The following is a 25,063-nucleotide window of genomic DNA, read 5'->3' on the forward strand; positions in this document are numbered from 1 at the left end:
ACCTCCCACACGTCACCCCACTCGCTGTTGCTGTCCAGAGGAGCTAGGGAGCTATTGGCTGAGCCTCTGAGAGGGGACTGCTGCCTCTTGACTTACCTAGACTCCTCTGGTTAGACCCTGGAACTGTGTTTGAAGCTGTCTTCCTCATTTCATTGTCACCATTAAGTCCTTGTGGGTAGATTGATAGATTTTACTCAGCCTGATACCAGCAACAAGTTGAGCTCTTGAAAGATGCTGTCGCTGTGCTCGGGGATCATTCTGCACGAGGACTGGTCCTGACCTTCATCACGTGCTCTTCTCTAGCTGATAATGGAAGGAACCTCTCCAGGGGCTGTGATGGCCCTGTGAGTCTTGCTCATTTTCTTGCTCTTGAGAAGGGTAAGGCATTTGTTGGTTTGTATGTATGTAAAGCAGCAGTTTTCCCATAACCTCCTGATCTAATAAGAAGGGAGAGTTTACCTCTGCTATTGGGAGGCTTGTTGAGGCTTGGATGTTACCTGCTGAGAATTGTCCTTTGTGGGATCGGAGAGGATGGAGTGAGGGTAGGAGCACAGATGGAGGCAGCTGGAGCTGTTCCTGTTTGCTGAAGAAGCAGAGCCGGGTCTCGGGGCCACTGCAAGCACAGACACGACTGTGTGGGAGTCCCCATGGCACATCTGAGACAGGAGACTCCCAGGGAGAGGATGACCGATGTCAAGTGTGTGGCTAGTCTGGCTGCCGCCTCAGTGCAGGTTTTTGTTCCGCTCTGAGGCTCTTCCCTCCTACTGCTAAGCCTTGCCCCCTTCAGGGCCTGGGATAATGTGAATTGTCACCCTGGATGTCCCTTTTTCATGTGAATTACTTGAGGTTCAGAACAGGAGTAAGAGAACATTTTGTCTTGATTTCAGCTTCCCATCTGACTCCTGCCTCCTCTCAAGGACACTGACCCTGGGAGCATCTCATTCCACAGATGAGACCCAATTCTCCTTTCACAGGGTTTGCCTTCTTTTCAGAATATAGACAGTATGTATGTTTCATGAGGCTCCTGTCCTCAGAATGTAACAGGGGAGGAGATGACAAGATGTTGCCTTGTGTCTGGATGAGCATGTACTTGGCCATTCCTCACGTGGGGAGGGCACTTCCTTCTCTGCCTCAGTCCGAGTGACTCAGCTTGACCCAGCAGCCTTGAGGAATGAGAGCTGAAGGCACAGGGATGCGCACCTACTTTCCTGTCCTCCCTTCCTCCCAGGTCTGCTTGGGGAGGCTCCTTCTCTACACCATGACTGGCTTTTGGCCCCGCCTACAGATACTGAACAAAACTGGTCACCCTCACAAGTTAAAGAAGGGAGTGAGAAGTTCAAGGAGGCTGTCCATCTCAGAGTAGGGTTGGGACTGAATATTAGAGACCAGGCCAATAGTAGGAGCTAGGGACATTAGTGTGGTTCTCCTTAGCCCGCCTCCTGTGATATAACAGTAAAGGCTCCCTGTTCCCATTTCGGGAGAATAGAGGGGCCCATGACAGCTGTCTGGGAGGAGGGTGCAGGAGAAAGGGTTGTGGGGAGTGGGTAGCTCATGCAATGGGAATGTGGTAGCAAAGTGTTGAGGACCCCCCACTTTTGTTTTAGAAAGAATCTTAACCAAGTAGTGCAAGATTATTTGGGGGAATGTCATTTTTCTGGCTCCAAATAAACTTTAGATTCTTAAGAACTTTGACCAAAAATGCTTTTAGAAAATAAATGTGGATTCTTTGGTGACTCTGAAGATGTGCTTGTTGAGTAATATTACATAATTTTAGCATATACACGTGCCATGATAACGTATAACTTCATGGATCAAGTTTCATTAGGTTGACTTGGGTCTATGATGATGTTTCAGTTCCGTGTTGAGGAACAGGAGTCACTGTCCAATGAACCTCAGGCAGAGTGCCGGTTCTCTCTGGTTCTGTCCAGGCTGTTGTACATGCTAACAGGGGAGTTGGTGATGCAAGTCAGGGGTTCCTTAGCTGCAGTGCCAGGATGAGAATATGCCCTGGGGGTGACACTTCGCAAGAGTGGAGGCTTGGCCTCAGTTGGGGAATGGTGGCCAGAGTGGGGCTTTCCCGAATCAAGGGAAAGGGCTGAGGGCCTTTTGAGTGGGCCTGGGGAGGGTGGGGAGGAGATGCTGGCTTGCCCTTGATAACAGACTCCGTACTATTTCCACGTGGCCCCTGAGGTTGCACAGAGCAGATGCTCCCTCAGAACAACTGTCCTAAGGAGGGAAGAACACACCTGCTGCTGTGAGGGCCAAGGCAGCTCAGGGGTCAGTCTTGATGACTTGTTGAGGCTGTGCCCTGCAGAGGCTGGAGTGGAGGCTGGGGGACGCCCTAAACAGTAGATGTACAACCTCAACTCGGCTGTACTCCCTGTTCCTATTTCTCTCCTCTGCTTCTCTTTCCACCATGGTATTTCCTCACCCTCCCAGGTCTTTTCTCTAAGTTTGGCATGTTCACGGAGTCTCCCCTCTGTGTAAGGAGTGCTGGCAGGGGCTTGGGAGTTCGTGGACCCACTGCCAGGTGGTGAGGGCGGAGGAGCTCTTGTGTCCTGCCAGCCTCCACAAGGATGACCCCAGATACAGGGTTAGAGAGTGCTGGCTGGGGGGAAGTAAGGCTGGCAGGGAAGGCACCTCACGTTCCTTTTGTATTTGCATGCACCTGTGGTGCTTGGTTTCTTGGCTTATGTATGAACTAATTTAAGTTTAGATGCTTAGAAGATGAATGACCGTTGAATCCATACAAGGTGAATGCTGCTGCTCCACGGTCTCAAATACTCTTGACTACAGTTTTACCTTCATCTGAGAAAAAACGAATGCTGCTTGTTCTGTTCTTGGCTTGGCTCGTAGGGACCTAACACGAGTATGCTCACTGAGCAGTGGGCAGCAGCAGACCCAGTGCCATTCAGGAGAAGGTGTTCGTGGTCCCCTGGCTCTCCCTAAAAACTGACCAGAGGTATGTGTTGCAGGCTGGGGGCTCCTCGGTGGCGTCGGCTCCAGTGTCCTCCTTCGCTCGCACTTCCGTCACGCCCTCCAATCAGGACATCTGCAGGTAACACTCTGCACGCTGCCGTGGCTCGTGTGCGTCCTGGGAATACGCGTTAATGTCTGCAGATTCTTGATTCTCCGTATGCCTCTGCTCTGAACAGTCAGCCTGGTTTTATGTGCTGTGTGCTCACCAGGTTACCATGCGAGTCTCATTTCTTCACTTTGATGTCTATTCTCTTTTAATATTGTTTTTACTTTCTGTGCTTTTATTCCACTGTTCTCTGCATGCAGTTCCAGTGCAGTGTTTTCTGAGTGTTGTCACCACAGTCCCGTGCCATCTGCTGTTGTCTTGAAAGCTCCTCCCTGCCAGAGTTCTCTGACCCAAGGGCTCACTGTGACAGTTGTCTGTCAAGACACAGCGCAGGCGTCAAAGAGAAATTCCTGTCGTTCAGAGTGGGTCCAGGCCTTGAAGCCTACTAAGAATACCAAAGCCAGAAGAACACTAAAGTTCTCAAAATCCCTAAACGATGTGGGTGAGAATGCCTGGGATACCTTGGAAAGTTTTGACTTTGTGGAGAGAACCTGCTCTGAAGGGAAACTGGTACTCCCTCAGGACCCATGTCTCAGAACCAATAGGTTCCACCAGAGAGAAAGAAGAATACTGAATCGCAAAGCCCTGGGCAGTTCCAAGCATTCTTGTGTCTCATCCCTTTCTGCCAATCGTTCAGCAGCCTCAGAAGCAGGTGCCAGCAAGGGGGGCATGCATGTCCTGCTTCTGGATGAGAAGGCGGATGGCGAGGCCCTGTCCCGAAGCCGGAGGCTGCTGCGGTACCTGCTGTCACTCTCACACGGCTCGAGCACCAGCAGCCTGCACCGTTTCCACGAGCTGGAGAGCCGTGCCACCAGCCCACAGCCCGCCAAGTCCTCCAGCAGGCTGGCCGGGAGTGCCGGCTTCTACTCCGATGAGATGGGGGATGACGATGTCTTTGAGGACAGCACATCTGCAAAACTGAAGAGTAGGGTGCTGCGGGCGCCCCTCTGCTCCGTGGAGAAGGACAGTGATCTGGATTGTCCTTCCCCCACCTCTGAAAAGGGCCCCCGCATCTCTCCTGTGTCAACATCAGGGGATGCCTGCAGGTTGGTTTGCCGAGAACCACCATCCTGGCCACCTCTGCTCCCCATAGCTCCACGGCCTCATCTTGCTTTAATATGTGAAGTTTCCGGAGAATGTATAGGCAGTTGTACACAATTACAGATGAATAATTTTTCTCCAGAAAGATAGATTATTGATATCATTTGAAAATCCAATTTCTATGATATGGGTACCCAAGATAGTCTCATAGATGGTAAAAGATGAAGAAGCTACACATATTAAAGGCCAAGCTGACTCTTCTCAACCAAAAATAAGTAGCCTTTGCATAAAGAAATTGGAAGAAGGAATAGTACCTCCAGTCTTCTAGCCTGATGGTCTAGATGTTAAGTGTTGGCTTCCCCTCCAGGCCTCATTTTGACCCCCTGCTCCACCTGCAGCACCATGTGTGGGGGAAAGGCTGTTCTCCAGCAGCTGCTTTCTTCCTTCTCTTTAACTTGGATGCAGCCACCTCTGCCCAGATCCTCACCCACTTCCCAACTTTATCTTCCCAGGTGTAGCATCCTTGTCAGGCCTCCAAAAGCTTTCAGAATTTCCTTTTGTCACCACTCTTAGCCTTCTTCCCCATTCTAACCTTTCCACAGCGTCCCCTCAGGATCAGCTATTATCATTTCTTTCAACAGCTGGATCAGATACCCCCCTCATAGACACAAACAGCTGAGAGCCTGGCCTGGGCCAGAGCCCAGCTCCTTTTAGGCCAGGTATCCCTACCTGCTCTCCAGCTTCTGGAAAAGACCCTTCTGTTTCTCAAAAATCTGTTAAATTTCTTGAGGTTAGTGCCTACATCCTATTGCATGCACCCTTAGAAATAATGATTTAAATTTCTCACTCATTGCTGAGTGGTCCTGAAAAAGAATTGAAATGGTAGTATCTTATAATGGTTTTTCAGGTCCAGGAGAAGCTCTGTGGTTTCTCTGTTTACTTGCTGATAGAGGATGGGAATATGTAGTGTGGTGTGTGAAGGTGAAGTCAGTGATTGTAGCTAACAAGCAATGTTCATCATCCTTCCAAGTTCCTGGTATTTTTGAAAGGTAGAGTGCTGGTTTTGTTTTACACAGGAATTTTACCTCTGATTATTTTAATGTCATAAGTTCTGGAAGATGCTTCCACGTTGCCTTAAAATCACCTTATAGTGAAGTTCTAAAGTCTTACCCAAATGACTGCTTTGTCATTTCTTATATCATTTTTTCCTCTCTGATGCCAAATGCCATCCAGACTTTCCGTGTTGGTGCGGTAAGCTAGAAAGTTTTAGTTTGTAGTAGCGGTTTTCTTTTGTGTTTGTATGTTTTCGTGCTTATAGTCATTTTGTGATGTTTGTTTCTGAACATTTTTCTTGGGTGGACTGACCTTCCACTGAAGCGTCGTCTTCCCTGTCGTGTGGCCCTCCTTCTAAGGATCGACTTTCCTTCCGCTGCAGGATCTGTCACTGTGAAGGGGATGACGAGAGCCCTCTGATCACGCCCTGCCACTGCACAGGGAGCCTCCACTTCGTGCACCAGACCTGCCTGCAGCAGTGGATCAAGAGCTCTGACACGCGCTGCTGTGAGCTGTGCAAGTACGAGTTCATCATGGAGACCAAGCTGAAGCCGCTGAGAAAAGTACGTGCGGGGCCGCCCTTGGTGGTGATCCAGTCTCACAGAGACGAGCTCCTGAAGAGTCAGCACTTGGGGCTGGGTGGGCCACAGCCGACCTGTGTTCACTTCTTTCGGAAGTGGAGGCCAGTGTGTACATTCATGTTACTGGTACCGATTTCCAAGTCCACTCTCTCAAGAACAAGCTCTTTCTGACCGTTCAGTGATCATGTTTTCTTTTTCCTTGAAACTAAGACTGCTTGCTTGTCTGTATCAGTCATTTGGCCCTTGACCACACACCGCTTTGTGATGTCTTAGTCAGCATTAGACTTTATATGTATTAACTATTCAGGCCTTGCCTCTAATTAGGACCACATTGTGGAGATTAGTGCCTCCCCTGCACGAAACACAGCCTAATGTACTAAATTTATTTTTATACACTTGTGACGAATATTTGCTAGATAGGAGGTGGGGGCAGATGGGAAAAGAAAGGAACCACAGGCATTACATGAAACAACTCTCATCAGGTCTTGTATCCTTAATTTTTCTGAGAGGAGCCTCATCCGGCTCTCCCCTCCTGTGTAAACACTGGCTGTTTTATGTGTCTTTGTACCTAGCATATGGAGAGGTTTTGTTTGGAAGAATAAAAGACTTGTTCTTATCTCAGAACTTCAGTACGTAAATTGCAGGGAGAGTCACATAATCAAGCAATAGCACTTGATGTGCCAGTAAAACGCTAACTTCCATGGGGACAGCGCATATCAGATATTCAGAGAAGGAAGTGTTCATTGTGGATTGAAGTGCTGGGGAAGCAGAGTGGGGTGGCATCATAGAATGTTTGGTGTTGAAGCAGTTCTTGAAAGATCACTAAGATTTAGAGAGAAAGTGAAAGGAGTCTAGAAAGGTTGCATTGTCTCCAGAGGAAAGCATCCAACCTAAAGGTAGGTGAGCATTTCAGAGGAGGGTGAAAGGCTGAAACTGAATGTATCTTAGAAACTCAGGGGAGTGTTTTAGGAGGGAAACAGGTGAAGATACCGTATCACACCACAGCAGAAAGCAGTCTAGATGTTAGAGAAGACAGGCCCAAGCTACTTTAAAAAAAACGCTTTTCCCCATAAAAGCCTTATCATTTATCAGGTACCTTACTCTAGACTGATCCCTCAAGTGAGGCTTATGGCACTGTGACCAATATAGGTAGTCCACGAGGCTCTACTTTCAGCTTATCCTGCATAGAACCATCTGGAAAGGCTGTGACTAACTAGGGCTGGCAGAGGATATGCAGTGTTCACACTTGTTCTTTTTCTCTACCTTTATGTGTTTTCTTCTGATTCGGAAACCGGTAAATGAAAAAGAAAATCTGGCTATTTGGAGTAAATTAATGAGCTCCTAGAGGAGATGGGACTGGGACAGACTGCTTGTACCAGGAACTCTTAGCATCGATTTCACGGTGTTGCTGCCAAAGTAGCAGAGGATCAAAGAGTGAGCGCCTCCCGCCATCACCTTCACGCCATAGGGCCACCCATCTGCTAGTGTGTTGTGGTCATCTGCCCCCCTTCTTCCCCTCACTCACGCCAGTCAGCAAGTCAGGGAAACAGAAATGTGCCACCTGGGTCTTGGCCCAACATGCTGTTTTCATCTGGACCAAAACCATAAAATCTTTTTATCAAGCCAGTGAATGCCTGCTTGCAGGAATAAGCAGCCAGGGGGATTGGATTGCTGGTGGTGACTCATAGCTCATCTCGACCCTGGCTTCTCTTCATTGCATAGAAAGTTGGCTGTCGACAGAATACCAGAGCCTGGTACCTGGTTGAAGCCACGTGGTTTAAAGGGAACGACTCAGTGTCTGGGGAAATTCATCTAGCTTGGGCGAGGGGTAGCGGGGAGGGAAGCCGGTCTTGCCATCAACAAAGCTCTCACCCCGTCATAGCCCCTGAGGCCTGGGAGCCTGAGCCTCACATCTTTGTGCTGTCTTTCCAGTGGGAGAAGCTGCAGATGACGTCCAGCGAGCGCAGGAAGATCATGTGCTCCGTGACCTTCCACGTCATTGCCATCACCTGTGTGGTCTGGTCCTTGTATGTGCTCATCGACCGCACCGCCGAGGAGATCAGGCAGGGTCAGGCAACAGGTACGTGGTCAGAACGAAAGATGTGCCCAGCCAGGGTATCCTGAATGGCACAGTGGGTCTTAGGATTGGGGTATTACTCCATGTTGATTTCCAAGTCCAACCTCCAATGTCTGGGCTTCTGGAGGGAGATATCAGTTATGATGCACCATACATCCTTTTTGGATGTTTCTTGTGCTGTGGTGGTAGTTTGTATAACCCAGTCAGGGGATTTCCCTGGCAATCCAGTGGTTAAGACTTTGCCTTCCCAATGCAGGGGGCACAGGTTTGATCCCTGGTCAGGGAGCTAAGATCAATCCCATATGCCTTGCAGCCAGGAAGCAAAATATAAAGTAGAAACAGTATTGTAACAAATTGAATAAAAAGACTTTAAAAATGGTTCATATTAAAAAAAAAAAAAAAAACTTTAAAAAAAGAAAAAAAACCCAGTCAGGAGAGATCAAATCATGGAGAGAGAGAATTTCCATGAATGCCCCTTGGAAGCACAGAATGAAAGGGCATGGATGAGCTCTTCCATGCCTCCTCCAACAAAACTGGATTTGGTGAGTTAAGAATCTGCAACTGCGACAGATTCAGAAACTGTGCTTTATTTACTTCACGTCTTGAATAAGGTCTACTGATAGGCTAACTGGGTTTTTTCCCTTCCAGGAATCCTAGAGTGGCCCTTTTGGACTAAGTTGGTGGTTGTGGCCATTGGCTTTACTGGTGGACTTCTTTTCATGTACGTTCAATGCAAAGTGTACGTACAGTTATGGAGGAGACTCAAGGCTTATAACAGAGTAATCTATGTCCAAAACTGTCCAGAAACAAGCAAAAGGAATATTTTTGAAAAATCTGCACTAACAGAGCCCAGCTTTGAAAATAAAGATGGACGTGGAGTCTGTCATTCCGATACAAACTCTTCTTGTTGCACAGAACCTGAAGACACTGGAGCAGAGATCATTCACGTCTGATGGCGCAGAGGTTGTGTTCTCTTGAACTGCTGAGAACAGCCGAAGGAAATTGTTTACTGCCAATTGTATACATTTTCTTATGTTCTTGAATAGCATAGACTGGGCAGGTGACTATTTTTAATGGCTTCTCTTTTTTCTAAACCCTCCTTAGTGACTCTCCTGGAAAACCCTCACGTCAGCTGTGCCTGGCTGGGTTCTGCTTCTGCCAGCGAGTCTACAGGAAGGGAGGGTGGACGAGCCTGTGACACCATGATGGGGTGCTGGCTGGGTTCTGGCTCATAGTCTTGCGCAGAATGAGAGAACAGGATGCCAAACCTGAGGGAAGAAGAGGAGCAGGTGGTGCCTGGGCCCTGCCGTGCCTCTTCTGGTGGGCAGGTCCCCGCCTCCTGCCCGCTCGGTGAACTGTTGGGAAGGACCAGCCTTGGGGAGAGGCTTCTCCACCACTAGTCAGGGTCCGGGGAGGCTGCCACTGACAGTTCCCGAGCAGACGGGCCGTGGTGCTCTGTGCGTGGTGGTGAGTGATTCACTAAGCAAAGCAAAGCACTTTACAAAAAGAGAACCTTTATTTTGTAATACGTGTGTCACGTGGGGTTGACATTTGAAAGAACGTCTCATTTAGAAACCTTCCTTTCATGACCCTGATTATCTCCTTGACATTATAATAGATCTGAAACCCTTTTTGCCTTATATATGCTAAGAAATGTGATTTCCACTCTGTGTCCATAAAAGGGACTTGTAAAGCAGAACAAACAGGTCGGAGGCATTTTTCATAACATTTTGTGGGGATGACTGGATGGTAAATGGCAGTTGGAGCGTAATTCCTGTGGTTTTGAGCCTGTTTTATGACAAGTCTTCATGTCATCGGGCTGCCCTAAACGTTTCTTTTTTTGTCAGTCCTAAAGAAGAAGGGTTCGTGAGATCTAAATGAAAGGAAGTGAGGCGTCAGAACAAAATGAAATATTTAAAAACTATTCCTTTACAGACAGACCTCTCCAGTTTGTGCTGACTTCACACTGAAGGAGTAGGCGTGTATCGCCCAGCTGGGGCACACGCTGAAGGTACTCTCAGGGGCCCCTGCTCCTGGCACCTTCTGTGGGTCGCTGCCCAGAGCAGAGAGGCAGATGGGCTGTCTCTGGGCTGAGGGCCAGGAGTGAGCAGCAGACTGCCACGGTCCACCGTGTCCCTGCTCCCAGCCACATCCCTGCCCATTTGTCGCCTTAACTGGACTGAACCCCTGGCCCTGCTTTCAGTCCATTCTGTCATCAGGGATTATCTCCTGTACCATTTTTTCATAAAACCAAAATCACTACCATCAAATGGCCTTTGTACCTTTAAAAAGGTCTGCTTAAAATTCTATTTTTAAAGACCAGTTTCATCATACCAGGCAAAAGAGAGTCAACTCCAGAAAAATAGCCCAGGGAGTTCTGCAGTGTGAGATGAGTGTGCCCAGGCACTTACTCTCCAGGCAGCTCTCTGGATGTCTTGGGTGGGAGGCCCTGGGGTCCTGCCCGCCATCCTCTGAGCCTCAGGTGTTTCATCCAACCTGTTAGAGTAGGAAGCAAACAGAAGATGATTCCTTTGCATTTCAGCGTGGAAGCAAGCCCTATGGTTTGTTTCGAAAGCCAGGAGGTTCTTAAGCCCTTGGGGGAGGGCTTTGCCCTGCCATGGCTTCTCTGGCCTGGCAGGTGCTATCCAGCCATAGCCCACCCCTGGAAATAGGTCAGCTCATCCTCTCCATCTCCAAGGCCACATCCAGCGCGTGCCTGAGCTCACTGTGCCCCAAAGTGCAATTACCTACGCCCCTTCCCAGCCTGGGGACACCAAATAGCTACAGATGGTCCGCTCAGGAGAGCCACATCCCAGGTCTGGCTTGCCGGTGCCCTTTAGGAACTGCCCGGGCAAGACCCCTTGTCCCTCTTGACGGCAGGTGAGTCGTCAGGGGATACTGAGAGAGATTTCTAAGTGGGCACCATTCCCCTTTTCCCCAGTGGCGCTCCTTGTGCTGTCCCTGAAAAGCACTGAGACTTCTGGTAGAGAGGAGAGTGTGCTCAGGTGGGGATGGCCCCGGGACAGCCCAGCCAGTGTGGCTGGCGCCCCACCTGTGGCAGAGGTGACTTCATAACCAGCCCTCTTGTGTTGCTCCCATGGCCCACCCAGGCTGTCACGGGAAGCTCTCTCACACCGTCTCGTCACCTCCAGCCAGGCTCCTGAAAGCCTCTGCCTGTGGATGGTCCGCCCCGTGTCCTCCTTTTCTTTCCTGGAATGGCACACACACAGCTCCCCATTGCCTTCTTCTGTCCTCGCGGGTTCTGTTGATCACCTCTGACCCTCAACTTAGTCTCAGCACTAACCCCCCGCCCCCCCGCCGCAGGGGCTGAGTGACGTGCGAGGCCCTGGTGAAGTGGCACTGTGCTGCCGCCGAGTGGGGGCTGTGGATCTGCCAGGCGTTCCTTTAGTCTGTCAGCTTGCCCTCTAGGTTCCTGGAAGAGTTAATTATTCCCCATTTCCTCATCGTTTTGCACCTGACTGAACAAATTACAGAAACGTGGGGTGAGCTTGCAGGTCTCAGGGCCTGGAGGGCTGGTAATCTGAAGGCCAGGCGAAGAGGAGAGGGAAGCAGCCTGGGGTGTCACCAGCCAACCATCTCTGACTCGGCCTCTGCTTCCCCTCAAACTGTAGTTCCACTGAAGCACTTTTGTGCCTGAGTTTAAAATTTTACTGAAAATTATAAAAGATCTCTTCATCCTCCAGACCTGTACTGTCTCTTGCTTTTTTTTTTTTTTTTTTGCTTTGGTCCACTCTTTTCAATCTTACGGGTCCAGTTTCAAATCCTGCAGGTGTCCCCTAACCTGGCTACAGATAGACAGGCCCTAGGCAGTTGGGGGGGTCCGAAAGCCTCGTGTAGAGCTGCCCCCCTGACTGGTGGTTGGCCCTGGAGCCAGAGGAGGATAGGGCACACAGGATAAAGATCCACGATGGTGTGGATTTGGCCTGACGCAAACCACTTTTGAGATACTTTCCCTCTTGGATCTGATTTGAAGTTTGCAGCTTCTATCTCTAGCCCAAGGAAAGACTGAAACATAGGGAAACAAAAGCATTTGTCTTTGTTTTGACAGTAATGGAATTGTGCAACTCATCACCTATTTAGATGCAATGTTTATAGGATGTTGATTGTTAATAAAGACCAAATTTACACTGGCATGTGTGGTGTAGTTTCTAACAGGCACTTCACACTTGAAGTTTTTCTCAACTTAGAAACTTTCTAGTTATCTAAATGTCTAGTTTTGTATCATTTTGTGTATGTTCACTGTTTCTCAGTATTACTGCTTGAATAATTCTCTGTATGGGTGGGGGGGTGTTTGTACTATACACGGAGTGTCTAATTGCAGCAATAAAGCATTTCTTTAAAAAGGAGCTTTGCCATGCAAGTGTTTTCCTGCCAGGAAGCTGGGAATATTGGCAGCCCCTCCAGTGGTCTGATCCCCTTTCCTCTGGCTTCTGCATCAGAGAAGATCATGCAGCCTTGGTCTGTCCCTGTAAGGGAGGCTGAATCCCCCAGACGCTGGCGGTCAGTGGGAAAGAGTGGGTTCTGGAGAGTGGGTGAGCATGGGAGTGAAAGCTGAAGTCATTCTCACAAGTGTGCTTGTTCCAAATATCTGGACCCTACTTGGACTCACTGCGCTGAGGAAAGCCAGACTTGAGTTCAGGGTGTGTATGGGCACCATGACCACTGGAGCGGTCCAGGGCTTAACTGGCCTCATTTCTGTTAAATCATTGACTGATACCGTCCAGCAGAGTGAGGAAGTGCAGCAGGGCTGGTAGGATTGCCGGCGATAGCTGAGCCTAGCTGTACTTCCTGGCTCCTGGTGAAAGGTTGTTGCTGAACCACGAATGACACTGGGATTCTTGGCCTCTGGAGGAGAAGAATTCAATCCGGGGCCAGAGACGAGGCTTGATCGCTCAGAGATTTTGTGTAGTAAAGTTTTATTAAAGTATAAAAGAGATAGAGAAAGCTTCTGACATAGACATCAGAAGGGGGCAGAAAGAATACCCCACTGCTAGTCTTTAGCTGGATGTTATACAGCTACTAGCAGTCTGCTAATTAAAGAAAGGAAATGTCTCAAAACTCAGAGAATGGCACCAGGTGAGTCATCCAGGGCCATAGAATGATTGACATGAATCTTGAAGAAAGGCAGATTACCAAAGAAATAGTTTCATTAACATGTATGAGAACACTGTGAATATAACCTACTGGTTTGTCAAATTAGTTCTGAGCCTTTAGGCGGAACCGACTTGAAGACAGTTGGGGTAAATGCATAGTACATGAACATATCTTAAAACAAACATTTCCATAAAAATGCATTGGTTAGCTCAAAGTTTGAGCAAAGTTAAGTTAGGGTGGAGCCAGGTGTCGTTATGGTAACACAGAGTTTTAAGAGAAACTGCTTTTTAAATTTGTATAGAGAAGGGGAAAAAGTGCGACACTGATTTGTTTCCTCCTGCCTTAAGAGAGAAAAAGTGTCTGACACTTGCAGCCTATTTCCTCCGTTTGGAGACCCCTGGCCTTCCTGCCTGTTACCCGCTCACTGCCGGGGCTTCCCCGAATAATGCCTATGTGGTTGATCCTCCAGTCTTGGGACTGCAAACCACTCCTGGGGCTGGGAGTGCTGAGGGTGGGTGCCTGGTTTCACCTGTGCTCAGGAGATGAAAGGAGGGAGGCCAAGGTTGCTCCAACATACTGTGTGGGTGAGCCGGGAGACTTGGCCCCCAAGTTCAGGGCACCACAGAGGGCAGCCAGGAGACTGGGGAGCTACTCAGGGGGTTGCTTTGCTAACGTCCTTCTTGCCTGACTTGGGAGAACAGGTCCTGGGAACTGAACGCAGCTGTGGAAGCTCCTAAAGGAGGGGATGGCCGCAGAACATCTGAACCTGCTCAGGAGTGTGCTTGCAGGAGGGACAGAGACTAGTGCCCCCCTGGGCTCACTTGCTGTCAACTGTTGGTTGGAGGGAATGTTGGGAGCCTGGAGCTGGAAGAGAAATCTGTAAGAATGTGAGGGGCTTCGATTCTTTGGGGACCCGATGAATTTTAGTGAGTTTGACACCGAATAAGGTCTTGTTGCAGCGAGGCTTTGAAACAACGCCACCCCCAAGCCTCTTCGCCCTTCGAAGTGAGCCACAGAATGATGGGTTAAGGCACATTGCTAGGGGAACTTCCAGTCCTCTAGGTCAGGGGGTGGCCACTGGTGCTCACAGACCAGCCTCCTGTTTGGTAAATACAGACACACAGCCTTGTCCCTTCGTGGCTGTGCTGTGTTCAGCTTATTTCCTGCTACACTGGCAGACCCTGTGTCCTGGAAAGCCTACAGTATTTACATGCTCCTTTATAGAAAAAGTTTTCCAGCCCTTGGTCTGTGTGATCGGTGCCCCTGGAGTTGGTGCACAGCCCATGTGGTGACAGAGGTGTAGACGGCCTCTTCTAGGGCCTGTCCTTTCTCCCAGTCTCAGAGGTCCCCATGACCAGTTGTCCTGCTATGCATCTCTGTTGCTGGTTCTGGATAGAGCTGAGGTTAGTTCAGGAGTAAAAGGACGAAGGGATGAGCCTGCTGTCCTGAGCTGAGAGCTTCCCTCGGCCCTTCAGCTGTCAGAGAAGCCTCATCTGGCCTGCCTCGCCAAGCTGCTTCTGGGAGCTGAAATGAGAGAGTCCAGGCTCTGTGGGGGCGTTGCAGGGTCCCCTCTGCATGAAGTAGGTGTCTGGAGGTCCAGTGGTCCAGGGAGCCGAACTGGGTTCCACTTTGGTCCCTTCGTCTAGCTTCCACCCTTTCATTCAAGACACACAGAGCCAGGGTCTTGGCAGAGGGGAGCTGGCCTCACTGTGTTGCCTGGCACCACTGTGGGGGGACCAGGGGTTAGATGGGAAAAAGACAACATAGTTGTTGCGAGAAAGAGTAGTCTGTTACCCTCATTCTCCCACTTTTCTGTTGTTAAACGCCCTATTACAGAACAGTGATGAGAGCAGATGGTAGCTCTTGGTGGGGGTGATTTTTTTTAATTTATTTTTTAATTGAAGGATAATTGCTTTACAGAATTGTGTTGGTTTCTGCCAAACATCAACATGAATCAGCCGTTGGTAGAGTTTGTCCCTTCCCTCTTGAACCTCCCTCTGGTGGGGGTGATTTTGTGGATTGGGTGGTTCATAGCAACAAAAACTTGGTAACAATGTCCCTCCTGATTTTTCCTGCAAAACTTTTTTGGTCCATAAAATCTAGTCACCTGAGAGCCCTGGTCCTGGGGCTCGTTCACAGACATAGGAGGTGTCCTGAAGGAAGTGTGTTCTGAAGGAAGTGTAGGAACTTTCTGGGCAAAGAGGAGAGAAAAGTACCTTTTCTCCAAACGGAACGGGGGCAGCTTTGCCTAGATGGGATCACAAAGATTATGGCTTTTTTGTGTGGGGAGGGGTTTGGGCTGTGAGCTGTTTGGGAGGGGTTTGGGAGGGGATGTGAGCTGTTTGGGGTGATTGGAACCCCAATAGCATGTTGAAGACTTGTTTTGAGCCAACTCCTTTATTTTTATAACAACCAGTTCTTAATTCATTCAACAAGAATTTATCTGGGTACCTACTGAATGCAAGAGATGGGACTAAGCATAAATAGAACAGAAAATCATCTTCCCATTTCTCAGCAAGAACATCCATCATTTGTGTTGCTCTCCTGGGCTGCCTACCATGAAGCGCCGAGCTGGGTGAAAGGGCTGGAAGGGGCATAGTCCTGTTCTGTGTAGGAAAGGTCCCTGCAGTCCTAACATGCTCTGATCAAAGTATGGCACTTGCTAAAGACTGATGAACAAACAGGAAAATACTCCAAAGCTGAGCTACTCTGTGGTCCAGTCGGGAGTGTTTGGTTTGAAGCCAGGAGCCTGGGTCCCACAGGCCACTTCCCAGGAACCCGAAGGCCCTCCCCTTGGCGACCCTGGGAACCCACCCAACCCAGCAGGCTGCGGTCTGGCAGTCGAGCCCAGCCTCGAGCAGCTGGGCGTCCTGCAATGAGACGGGCTCAGGCGGCTACTCAGATGGCCACGCTATTGGGAATCCGGTCTGGGGACAAGTAGTAATAAGGCAGCTTCTTATTCTTGTTGCGCTCGGCGATCACGCTGACGATGGAGTCGAGGTTCTTACGGAACCGGGCCATGGCCTCCTTTACTGGCTTCTCGATGAAATGCTCCTCCGGGTACATGCCCAGGAACAGCTGAGGCCCAGACAGACAGAGACAGGTTAACCTGTGATGAGGCGATGTAAACCGACAGGACTCGTCCTGTCCCCAGAGCCCAGCCTCTGGGAGTCAATTCTTGTGTTCATCACCGCTCCCCGCATCTCCACCCCTTGCCACCTGCTCAGAGCACCCGAGTATGCTCTTGGGTTGGGGTCTCACAGATCAATGCAGATCAATGCCCCGCTGCAGGGAGGTTATAAGGACCGGTAATGGCTCAGGCAGATGTGGATGGAGGCTGGAGTGGTCCTGGCTGTGGTGGGCATGTGGCCCAGTCCCCAGGCACACTCCTGCCTGGTGTCGGGGCCACAGGGGCACAGGGCCAGTCTGGCCTTCTCTCCAGCCCAGGTCAGTCACAACCAGGCTCTGCTGGGGTGGTGTGCCCATTTGCACGCTCACACAAATGTCTGCAAATTGGAACTAGGTGTATCTTTTAGAAACAAGATCCGAGAATGTTAAAATTGGGAAGTTTCATAGCCAGGGCTGGGCAGGATGGGAGAAGTGTTCTGCACTGTTGACGGGATGTTGGATTCAGTTTGTGGAGGGCCATTCAGTCTCAGCATTCTTTGACCAAGGAATTCCTCTACAAGGAATGTACTGGTTCTGTTGAACACACGTGCTGAGACCTATATGTGAAGATGTTAGGGACCAAGACAAAGGTCCCAAAGCAACACACTGCCAACAAATGCCGGTGGGTCTGGGGCCAGTTCCACCGACCAGTCATTCTTGGCAGCACTGAGCTAACACCAGGGGGTGGTGTCTGAGAGCCAGCTTTGGGGCTTTGGAATTAGGTTCAACAGGTTGTATGAGTATGGAAACGTCTCAAAAGATAACCAGTCAACTCAGCCCTCACCTGTGGGGTGCCAGGGAGAAATCCACATGGATGAGCTTTGCCAACAGTGGGGACGGGTGGGGTGTGCCCTTGTGGGGAGCATCACGGTGGAGCAGTGACCCCTGCTCTCCTGCCCCATCCCACTCTGAGCTCCATCCAGGCTCTAGCCTGAGGACCTCACAGGTCCCTCCAGCCTTGCAAGTCAGGATTCCTGGCCAGCAGGGGTACAGCCTGAGCCCTGAATCACAAAACCCTGGGACTGAGGAAGGGGTTAAATCCGGTCTCACCTCATTGTCCTGGAACTGACTCAGTGCCCACACTGCGCCCAGATGCCAGCAGGAGCGGCCACGGTCGGGCAGCGTGTCCACAATCTGCTCGATGGTGACCACACCCTTGGCCGTCGGTGGCGGGGCTCGCATGGTCGGGGGGGCGTTGGGGATCCAGGAGCACCAGTCATACTGCAGGGACAGCCACCGACCCGGCTGGGTGCCCCTGCAGGGCAGCCCTCACCCACCTCTGCCTCCCGAGCCACCTCCCCGAGCCCCTTCCTCCAACTCCAGTGGGGCTAGGGAAGCCCCCTCCCTCATACTGGCATCCAGTGCTTAGCACAGAACCGAACTCCACTGGCCACCGGGAACACCAGACTCCTGGCCCCTCCGCCCCTCTGTCCCCACTCCTGTTGAGAAAGTAGGGCGGCCCACCCAGGGCCCTCAGAAGCAGCCGAGCTGGCCCTGGCCATCTCCCGCCCAGAGGGCTTGCCCTGTCCTTGCCCACCTGGCCGAAGTTCACTGCCGCGTGCTGGGCTGAGGCCGTGAAGATCACCACAGTCAGGTACTCACACAGCTTCTCCTTGGTCTTGATGCACTTGGGGAAGCCTAAGGGAGACCCCTGGGCTGGCTGAGGCCCCAACCCCAGGGAAGGCCACCCGACCAGCAGACACCCACTCCCACGCATACAGGTCCCGGGTGCCCACACACCAGTGTTGGGAGGGCCCGGGCATGAGCAAGATGCACTGGAAGAACACGGCTGCTTGGCCCAGTATTCCAGTTGCTTCTGCCCTGGCTCTTGGAAAGCCCCTGAAATATCCCGGTGGGGTACACTGAAGGTCAGGGGTCCCCTGGGAACCGTGGGCTCAGCCCCAGGTGCGAAGATGGAGGCCAACGGCCAGCATCACCTAAAGCAATTCAGTGGTACAGGGGAGAGAGAGGGGGCCGCGGGCTGGAGAGTGGTCCCCACCTGAGGCCTTCTTGCCCCGCATGCCGTACATATAAACGTCCTTCACGAAGTCCTGTAGCTCCTGGTCCTCCTCCACCACCTGGTTGCTCTCGTAGTAGATGTCCACCACCTCGGCCGTGAACCTGGCCCAGGAGGAGAGGCCCAGCCAAGAGTGGGTGACCAGCCAGGGTCTGCAGAACTGTCCCCTTGGCCCCATCCGTGACCCTGTCACTTGATGTCTGGATTCAGGTCACCCTCTCCCCCACCCCTGTCCAACCTGCCATAGCCCCATTCCCCCATCACTGCCCTGACAATGAGCCAGGCCTCCCGGCCCACTGAGGCAGCGGGCCAGCACCCCTGGTCATGACCGTCAGAGCCCCGCCCACTCCTCCTGCAGGCCCTCAACTCCCGCTGCCCAGAGCTGACCCCCCAGCCCTGTAACTCACGTCTTGATGGCCTCCCACACCAGGAGCCCGTCGTCCCGGTAGAAGTAGTAGGGAATGTCTTCCGTGTTGTCCATGCCCCTGGCCTTGATGGCCTCAGGGAAGCACAGGGAAGTGTAGGTCAGGTCCTGCATGGCCCTCTGCACCATCTGCACATGCCCACCGCCCCCGGTGGCATTGGCCTTGAGCAGGAGGGGAGGAAGTGCTGTGAGCCAAGGCGCGTTCCTCCAGGGCCAGAGCTCATCATGAGAAACTGTGAAAGGGCAGGGAGATGCCCAGGCCCACCAGAGCAATCCCACATCTAGTGAGGTGGAGTGGGAGGGACATTTAACTCAGAGCATGCCCAGGGCAGCCCCAGGAGGAGGTTATGGGGAGGAGCCTCGTCCTGATCCAAATATGAGGGGCTGAGATGCAGGAGGGAGGGGTGAGCTCCCCACCCAAGTGGTGCAGTTGAGGACAGCAGGCAGTGTGGAATCCAGGCCAGAGCAACCCCTGGACCAGACCTGCCCTTGTTCTGAGCACAGGTTCTGAGCTAGTTCTGAGCTGCCTGGAGCTGCGCATTGCTCTCAGAGACCTGATCTTTGAGCATAAGACAGGGGCATACACTGGACCCCAGGACACACACCACTCTGCTGAGGGTCTCTTGTGTGCCTAGTGAGGGCTGCTGGTCATCATCCCAGCTGCAGAGATGCTGGTACACGTGTTTGCAGGCAGGCACACACATGGCTGAGTGCTCAGGGCACAGAATCTTGCAAGGAGAACTTGGCGGCTGGGTCCAGACACTGGTCCACGGTGGGTGTTTGACCCAAGCAGAACCAACAGAGTTGCTCCCTGGTACTTTCTTTTTGCATGGAAGATGATGTCACTATGTGGGAATGTAAGCCTGGAGCTCACTGTGATGTCCCCCTCCCACTGGGGGAAGCCTGTCTGCAGAGCCCGACTCGGAGAGTGAGGCCCACACAGTTTAAAGAGAGGAAGAGTGCCAGCCAGTGGGCTTGTACCCTGGGGACACTGAGTCCCGGGCCGTGTATGAGGCATCCTAGAGGACAGGGGTCGCCTGGGGGGCTTTGGGCCCAGCACCAGGTGCTGAGGTGGAGGCCACGGGCCAGCGTTGCCCAAGGGAACATAGAATGAGGAGCTGAAGTGCCCAAATGTGTCCCGGTGTGTGAGACGACACAGTCCCATTCCAGCTGTAGCTGGCCTGAGATGAGTTTTGTCATTTTCCACCCAAATGGTGACTCAACCCTTGGGATGGTCTGGCTGGCTTACTAACTGGAGGTGGGAAAGGAGCAAGGTTGGGGGTAAGGTTGTGGGAGGGTCCAGGCTCAGTAAGCCTCCAGAGGGGTCATAGCAAGGGGTACTGCCTGAGAGGGCGTGATGGGTGGGTGGGGACCCAAGGCCCCACTGAAGGGAAGAGTGGGTTGGGAGTGCCACGGCCTGGAAGGGAGGAAGGGTGGGAGGCTGTGCTCAGAGTGATGGGCGGCAGAGTGGGTGGGGAGGTGCAGGAAACTAGTGTGGGCCACAGGGCAGGCAGGCAGGGTTTACACCCACATGCCAGGGGGAGGGGAGGGGAGGGATGGGAGGAGGTGACAAAGTGAGGAGGAAGAGAGGGTGGATGGAAGGGGTGGACCCCAGCCAGAAAACATGGGAGACTTCACTCAGAGCACACCCAGCCTCCCACCCTTCCCAGGCCTTCACCCAGGTGGTGCCTAGGGGGCTGGTCTCTGGAGAGGAAATCTGGGCCTCAGGTCGGGTGGGGGCCACTGAGATGCTTCCGGCCCTGGGGTGGGCCCTCACCTTGTCAAAGAGGCCGTACTCGCAGATGAGCTGCTCCCGGGCCTTGGTGTTGATGGCGATGGTGAACCGCACGTGTGCCACCAGGAGCTGGTGCAGCGACAGGAGCAGACCTCAGAGGTGGCCCGGGCAGGTGCTCCCGACCCGGTCTGCGCCTCCTCGGGGTCCCCAGGTCCCCCAGCCCCACCCCACCCCAGTGCACTCTGGAGGAGCGATGCCAGGGCTCATGGAGGGAGTGAAGCTGGCGTGTCGACCTGCACTGCTGAGAGCTGCTGGCATGGCAGCCTGGGGACTGCCACTCTGATGCTCAGCAAGAGTGATCATGACGAAATGACCATCATCAGCGCTTGCACAGAGCACAACTGTGCGCTGGGCACTCTTTGAAATTCTCCGAATTTGTCTACTATGTCAACCCTGACAGTGATCCTAGAGGGCAGGGGTAATGGAGGTAATTTAAGCCTGCAATCGCTCCAGCAGTCAGTGTCCGCATGATTCAGGAGAGAGGAGGGCAGTGAATGTGGGGCTGCCCCCTGGGATCAGACAGAGCAGCACTGAACTCATTTGTCTCTTCAGACTCTGCTGCCTCCCCCAAGGCTAGCCAGAGCCAGGGCAGGCCCAGGTACCAGCCCCCGCCCCATGTCCGCAGGACCCAGCAGGCTCTGAGCTGCTTTCTTCCTGGGGGTGCCTCCCCGCCTCCCCAGCCTCTCCAGGGCTCTCTTACAGCCTCTCCCAGCCTCAGGCCTGTGGGGATTTCGGGGCCCCTCCTCCGTTCCTTCTGTCCTCTACCCCCATATCTGTTACCTCTCCCTCCAGGGTGAGGCAGGAGCTTGCTGTACCTTGAAAATGGGGTGCACGGCAGGCAGCTGGCGGTACATGGCGATGCCAAACACCTCAGACACCAGATGTGTGCGCAGAAGGTGGGTGATGGTCTGGTGAACGTGGAAGTCACTGGAGCGCACCCAGATCTTGGCCAGGAGCCAGTCATACTTTGCATCCGAAGGGAGAAAAATGGGATTCTCTTCTCCCGGCACCTGGTTGAGCTGATACGTTGGAGAAAGAGAAGGCATTGCAATATTTTGCTCCAGATTGTAACCATAGGAGAGTCTGGCCTCTCAGGAAATCCCAGGAGAATCCAGATTTCTTAAACAGAGACTTTGCATCATGAGAGGATCACGGAGGAGGGCAGAGGCCCAGGGTTTGTAACAATTTCTCCTCCCGGCTACATCATTTATTACCTGTGGGACCCTGGACAACTTAGCCTTTACGAACTCCACCTTCACTGTCGTTAACAAGGGGACAGGGTCTGTTCGCCTGGCAGTTACTAGGGGAAGTGAATGAAAGGGGGTGAAGGCGACAACACGGGGTGAATGCTGTGGTGTGAGAAGGTGTGGGCAGTGGTCTTCCACCCGCTCCCCATCTCTGCCCCTGCCTCCCGGTCCCACCCACTTCTCTGCAGCTGCTTTCTGGTCTCCTGATTTTTCCTTCCTTGGCTCTCCCCTTAAATGCTGCTGCTCCCCAGCCTCTGTCTGGGTGCTTCTGAATCCCCTTCTTGCCCTTGATTGATTAGAGGTGGGGGGCGGGGGAGGGGGACACAAACTCTGGAGTCAGATGACCTGGCCCCATCTCAGTTCTGCCACTGACTGTGTGCCCTGGTGCCTCGGTTCCCTTATCTGCTTAAAATGATCAGCAGATGGAGTGCCTGCCTACTCAGAGGGTTGTAGTGACAATTATGTAAATAAAGGCAGGTTTTCTGGTCTGAAACCCTGATGGCCAAATGTTTCAGAATCCAGGATTTTTAGGATTTTTAGCAGCGTTTACACATCATTATGTGACACCTGTCTTCCTCTCCCTGGGTTTGCGCCAACACAATATTTTACACTCAATCATGCTAATATTTCTGCATGAAACACACCTTTCACACTGAGTGGGAGAAATCCTCTTAAGTATTCCCTTCTATCAGGAAGATCCCCTGGAGGAGGAAATGGCAACCCACTCCAGTATTCTTGCCTGGAGAACCCCACGGACAGAGGACCCTGGTGGGCTAGTCCATAGAGTTGCAAAGGTTCAGACATGACTGAGCGATGGAGAATGCATGCACATTGGTTCAGAGCAAGCTTTGCTGCCAATGAATCTGCTGCAAATTTTTTGAGAATCGAAGTTTTAGATTTCAGAATTGAGAGTAAGGGATTGTGGACTGTGTGGGCAAACCCTTGGGATAATTTTGGCAGGCGGTTAACATCTGGCAAGACTAGCTGCTCATGCCCATGGCACCCACTGCCGGGTTCATGACTGACTTAGGGTGCTGTTTGCTGAGTGCCTGTCTGCCTTCCCCTTGGGGGCCCTGTGAAGCCTCGCTCCTTCACAGACCCACGCCAGGTCCTGGCCTCGGCGTGGTTTCCTGCTGCTGGTGTAACATCTCCCACAGTGTTGCCGTGGCGTGATACCCTGAGAAAGCAGATGCAGCCAGGAACGGGGAGAGAGGAAGCTCTGGCCCCGCCTGTCCCTCCTCCAAACTGCACCCCTCTCCTCCTCCATCATCCTCGGTGGAGACAGGAACCGGGAGCATCTTAGGACTGCAATGGTTCCTGACCTCCATGGTCCTCCCTCGGCAACCTCAGCTTCGAGCTCATCTCACAGCTTCACCTGCTCAGGCCCTACTGGTGTTTTGTTTTTTTTTTTTTAATTAATTTATTTTTTATTGAAGGATAATTGCTTTACAGAATTTTGCTGTTTTCTGTCAAACCTCAACATGAATCAGCCATAGGTATACATGTATCTCCTCCCTTTTGGACCTCCCTTCCATCCCCCTCCCCATCCCACCTGTCTAGGTTGATACAGAGTCCCTGTTTGAGCTTCCTGAGCCACACAGCAAATTCCCATTGACTGTCTATTTTACATATGGTAATGTAAGTTTCCATGTTACTCTCTCCATACATCTCACCCTCTCCTCCCCTCTCCCCGTGTCCATAAGTCTATTCTCTATGTCTGTTTCTCCATTGCTGCCCTTTAATTAAATTCTTCAGTACCATTTTTCTAGATTCCGTGTATGTGTTAGAATATGGTATTTATCTTTCTCTTTCTGACTCACTTCACTCTGTATAATAGGTTCTAGGTTCATCCACCTCATTAGAACTGACTCAAATGCATTCCTTTTTATGGCTGAGTAATATTCCATTGTGTATATGTACCACAACTTCTTAATCCATTCATCTGTCGATGGACATCTAGGTTGCTTCCATATTCTAACTATTGTAAATAGTGCTGCAATGAACAATGGGATACTTGTGTCTCTTTCAATTTTGGTTTCCTCAGGGTATATGCCTAGGAGTGGGATTGCTGGGTCATATGGTGGTTTTATTCCTAGTTTTTAAGGAATCTCCATACCATCTTCCATAGTGGCTGTATCAGTTTACACTCCCACCAACAGTGCAAGAGCATTCCCTTTTCTCTACACCCTTTACAGCATTTATTGTTTGTAGTCTTTTTGATGAGGGCCATTCTGACCAGTGTGAGGTGATATCTCGTAGTTTTGATTTGCATTTCTCTAATAATGAGTGATGTTGAGCATCTTTTCATGTGTTTATTAGGCATCTGTGTGTCTTCTTTGGAGAAATGTTTGTTTAGGTCTTCTCCCCACTTTTTGATTGGGTTGTTTGTTTTTCTGGTATTGAGTTGTATAAGCTGCTTGTATATGTTGGAAATTAATCTTTGTCAGTTTTTTCATTTGCTATTACTTTCTCCCATTCTTGAGGGCTTCTTTTCACCTTGCTTACAGTTTCCTTTGCTGTGTAAAAGCTTTTAAATTTAATCAGGTCCCACTTGTTTACTTTTGTTTTTATTTCCATTACTCTAGGAGGTGGGTCATAGAGGATCTTGCTTTGATTTATGTCATTGAGTCTTCTGCCTATGTTTTCCTCTAAGACTTCTATAGTTTCTGGTCTTACATTTAGATCTTTAATCTATTTTGAGTTTATCTTTATGTATGGTGTTAGGAAGTGTTCTAATTTCATTGTTTTACATGTAGCTGTCCAGTTTTCCCAGCACCATTTATTGAAGAGGCTATCTTTGCCCCATTGTATATTCTTGCCTCCTTTGTCAAAAATAAGGTACCCATAAGTACCTGGGTTTATTTCTGGGCTTTCTATCTTGTTCCATTGGTCCAGAGTTCTGTCTTTGTGCCAGTACCATACTGCCTTAATGACTGTAGCTTTGTAGTATAATCTGAAGTCAGGAAGGTTGATTCCTCCAGCTCCATTCTTCTCAAGACTGCTTTGGCTATTCAGGGTCTTTTGTGTTTCCATATGAATTGTGAAATTTTTTGTTCTAGTTCTATGAAAAATGCCATTGGTAATTTGATAGAGATTGCATTAAATCTGTAGATTGCATTTGGTAGTATAGTCATTTTCACAATACTGATTCTTCCTACCCAGGAACGTGGAATATCTCTCCATCTGTTTATGTCATCTTTGATTTTTTTCATTAGTGTCTTATAATTTTCTGTGTACAGTTCTTTTGTCTCCTTAGGTAAGTTTGTTCCTAGATATTTAATTCTTTTTCTTGCAGTGGTGAATGGGATTGATTCCTTAATTGTTCTTTCTGATTTTTCATTGTTAGTATATAGAAATGCAAGTGATTTCTGTGTATTGAGTTTGTATCCTGCAACTTTGCTAATTCACTGATTAGCTCTAGTAGTTTCCTGATACTATCTTTAGGGTTTTCTATGTCCTA

General features: G+C 50.8%; 2 protein-coding genes across 5 annotated transcripts in view; one reads left to right on the top strand and one right to left on the bottom strand.

Moving 5' to 3' along the window:
- Positions 1–12,204, top strand: part of MARCHF8 (membrane associated ring-CH-type finger 8) — a 106,722-nt gene extending 94,518 nt beyond the window's left edge. For 3 of the 4 annotated variants that reach the window (XM_065922797.1, XM_065922796.1, XM_065922798.1), the window contains 4 exons: positions 2,976–3,058; positions 5,562–5,742; positions 7,693–7,840; positions 8,486–12,204. In XM_065922797.1, the coding sequence (XP_065778869.1) occupies positions 2,976–3,058; positions 5,562–5,742; positions 7,693–7,840; positions 8,486–8,790 (717 nt within the window). In that variant the 3' untranslated portion in view covers positions 8,791–12,204. Of the gene's footprint in view, positions 1–2,975; positions 3,059–3,285; positions 4,132–5,561; positions 5,743–7,692; positions 7,841–8,485 lie in introns of all 4 variants that reach the window. The other variant, XM_065922800.1, reaches the window with a different exon arrangement.
- Positions 12,205–14,910: 2,706 nt separating this feature from the next.
- ALOX5 (arachidonate 5-lipoxygenase) overlaps positions 14,911–25,063 on the bottom strand; it is a 42,058-nt gene continuing 31,905 nt past the window's right edge. Inside the window, exons 8-14 of the mRNA XM_065919959.1 lie at positions 21,172–21,375; positions 20,339–20,425; positions 18,545–18,723; positions 18,120–18,241; positions 17,658–17,758; positions 17,171–17,341; positions 14,911–16,030 (exon numbers count right to left, since the gene is read on the bottom strand). Of these exons, the coding sequence (XP_065776031.1) occupies positions 15,851–16,030; positions 17,171–17,341; positions 17,658–17,758; positions 18,120–18,241; positions 18,545–18,723; positions 20,339–20,425; positions 21,172–21,375 (1,044 nt within the window). The 3' untranslated portion in view covers positions 14,911–15,850. The remainder of the gene's footprint in view (positions 16,031–17,170; positions 17,342–17,657; positions 17,759–18,119; positions 18,242–18,544; positions 18,724–20,338; positions 20,426–21,171; positions 21,376–25,063) is intronic.

Source organism: Muntiacus reevesi, chromosome 2 (genome assembly GCF_963930625.1).
Source record: "Muntiacus reevesi chromosome 2, mMunRee1.1, whole genome shotgun sequence".
Lineage (NCBI taxonomy): Eukaryota > Metazoa > Chordata > Mammalia > Artiodactyla > Cervidae > Muntiacus > Muntiacus reevesi.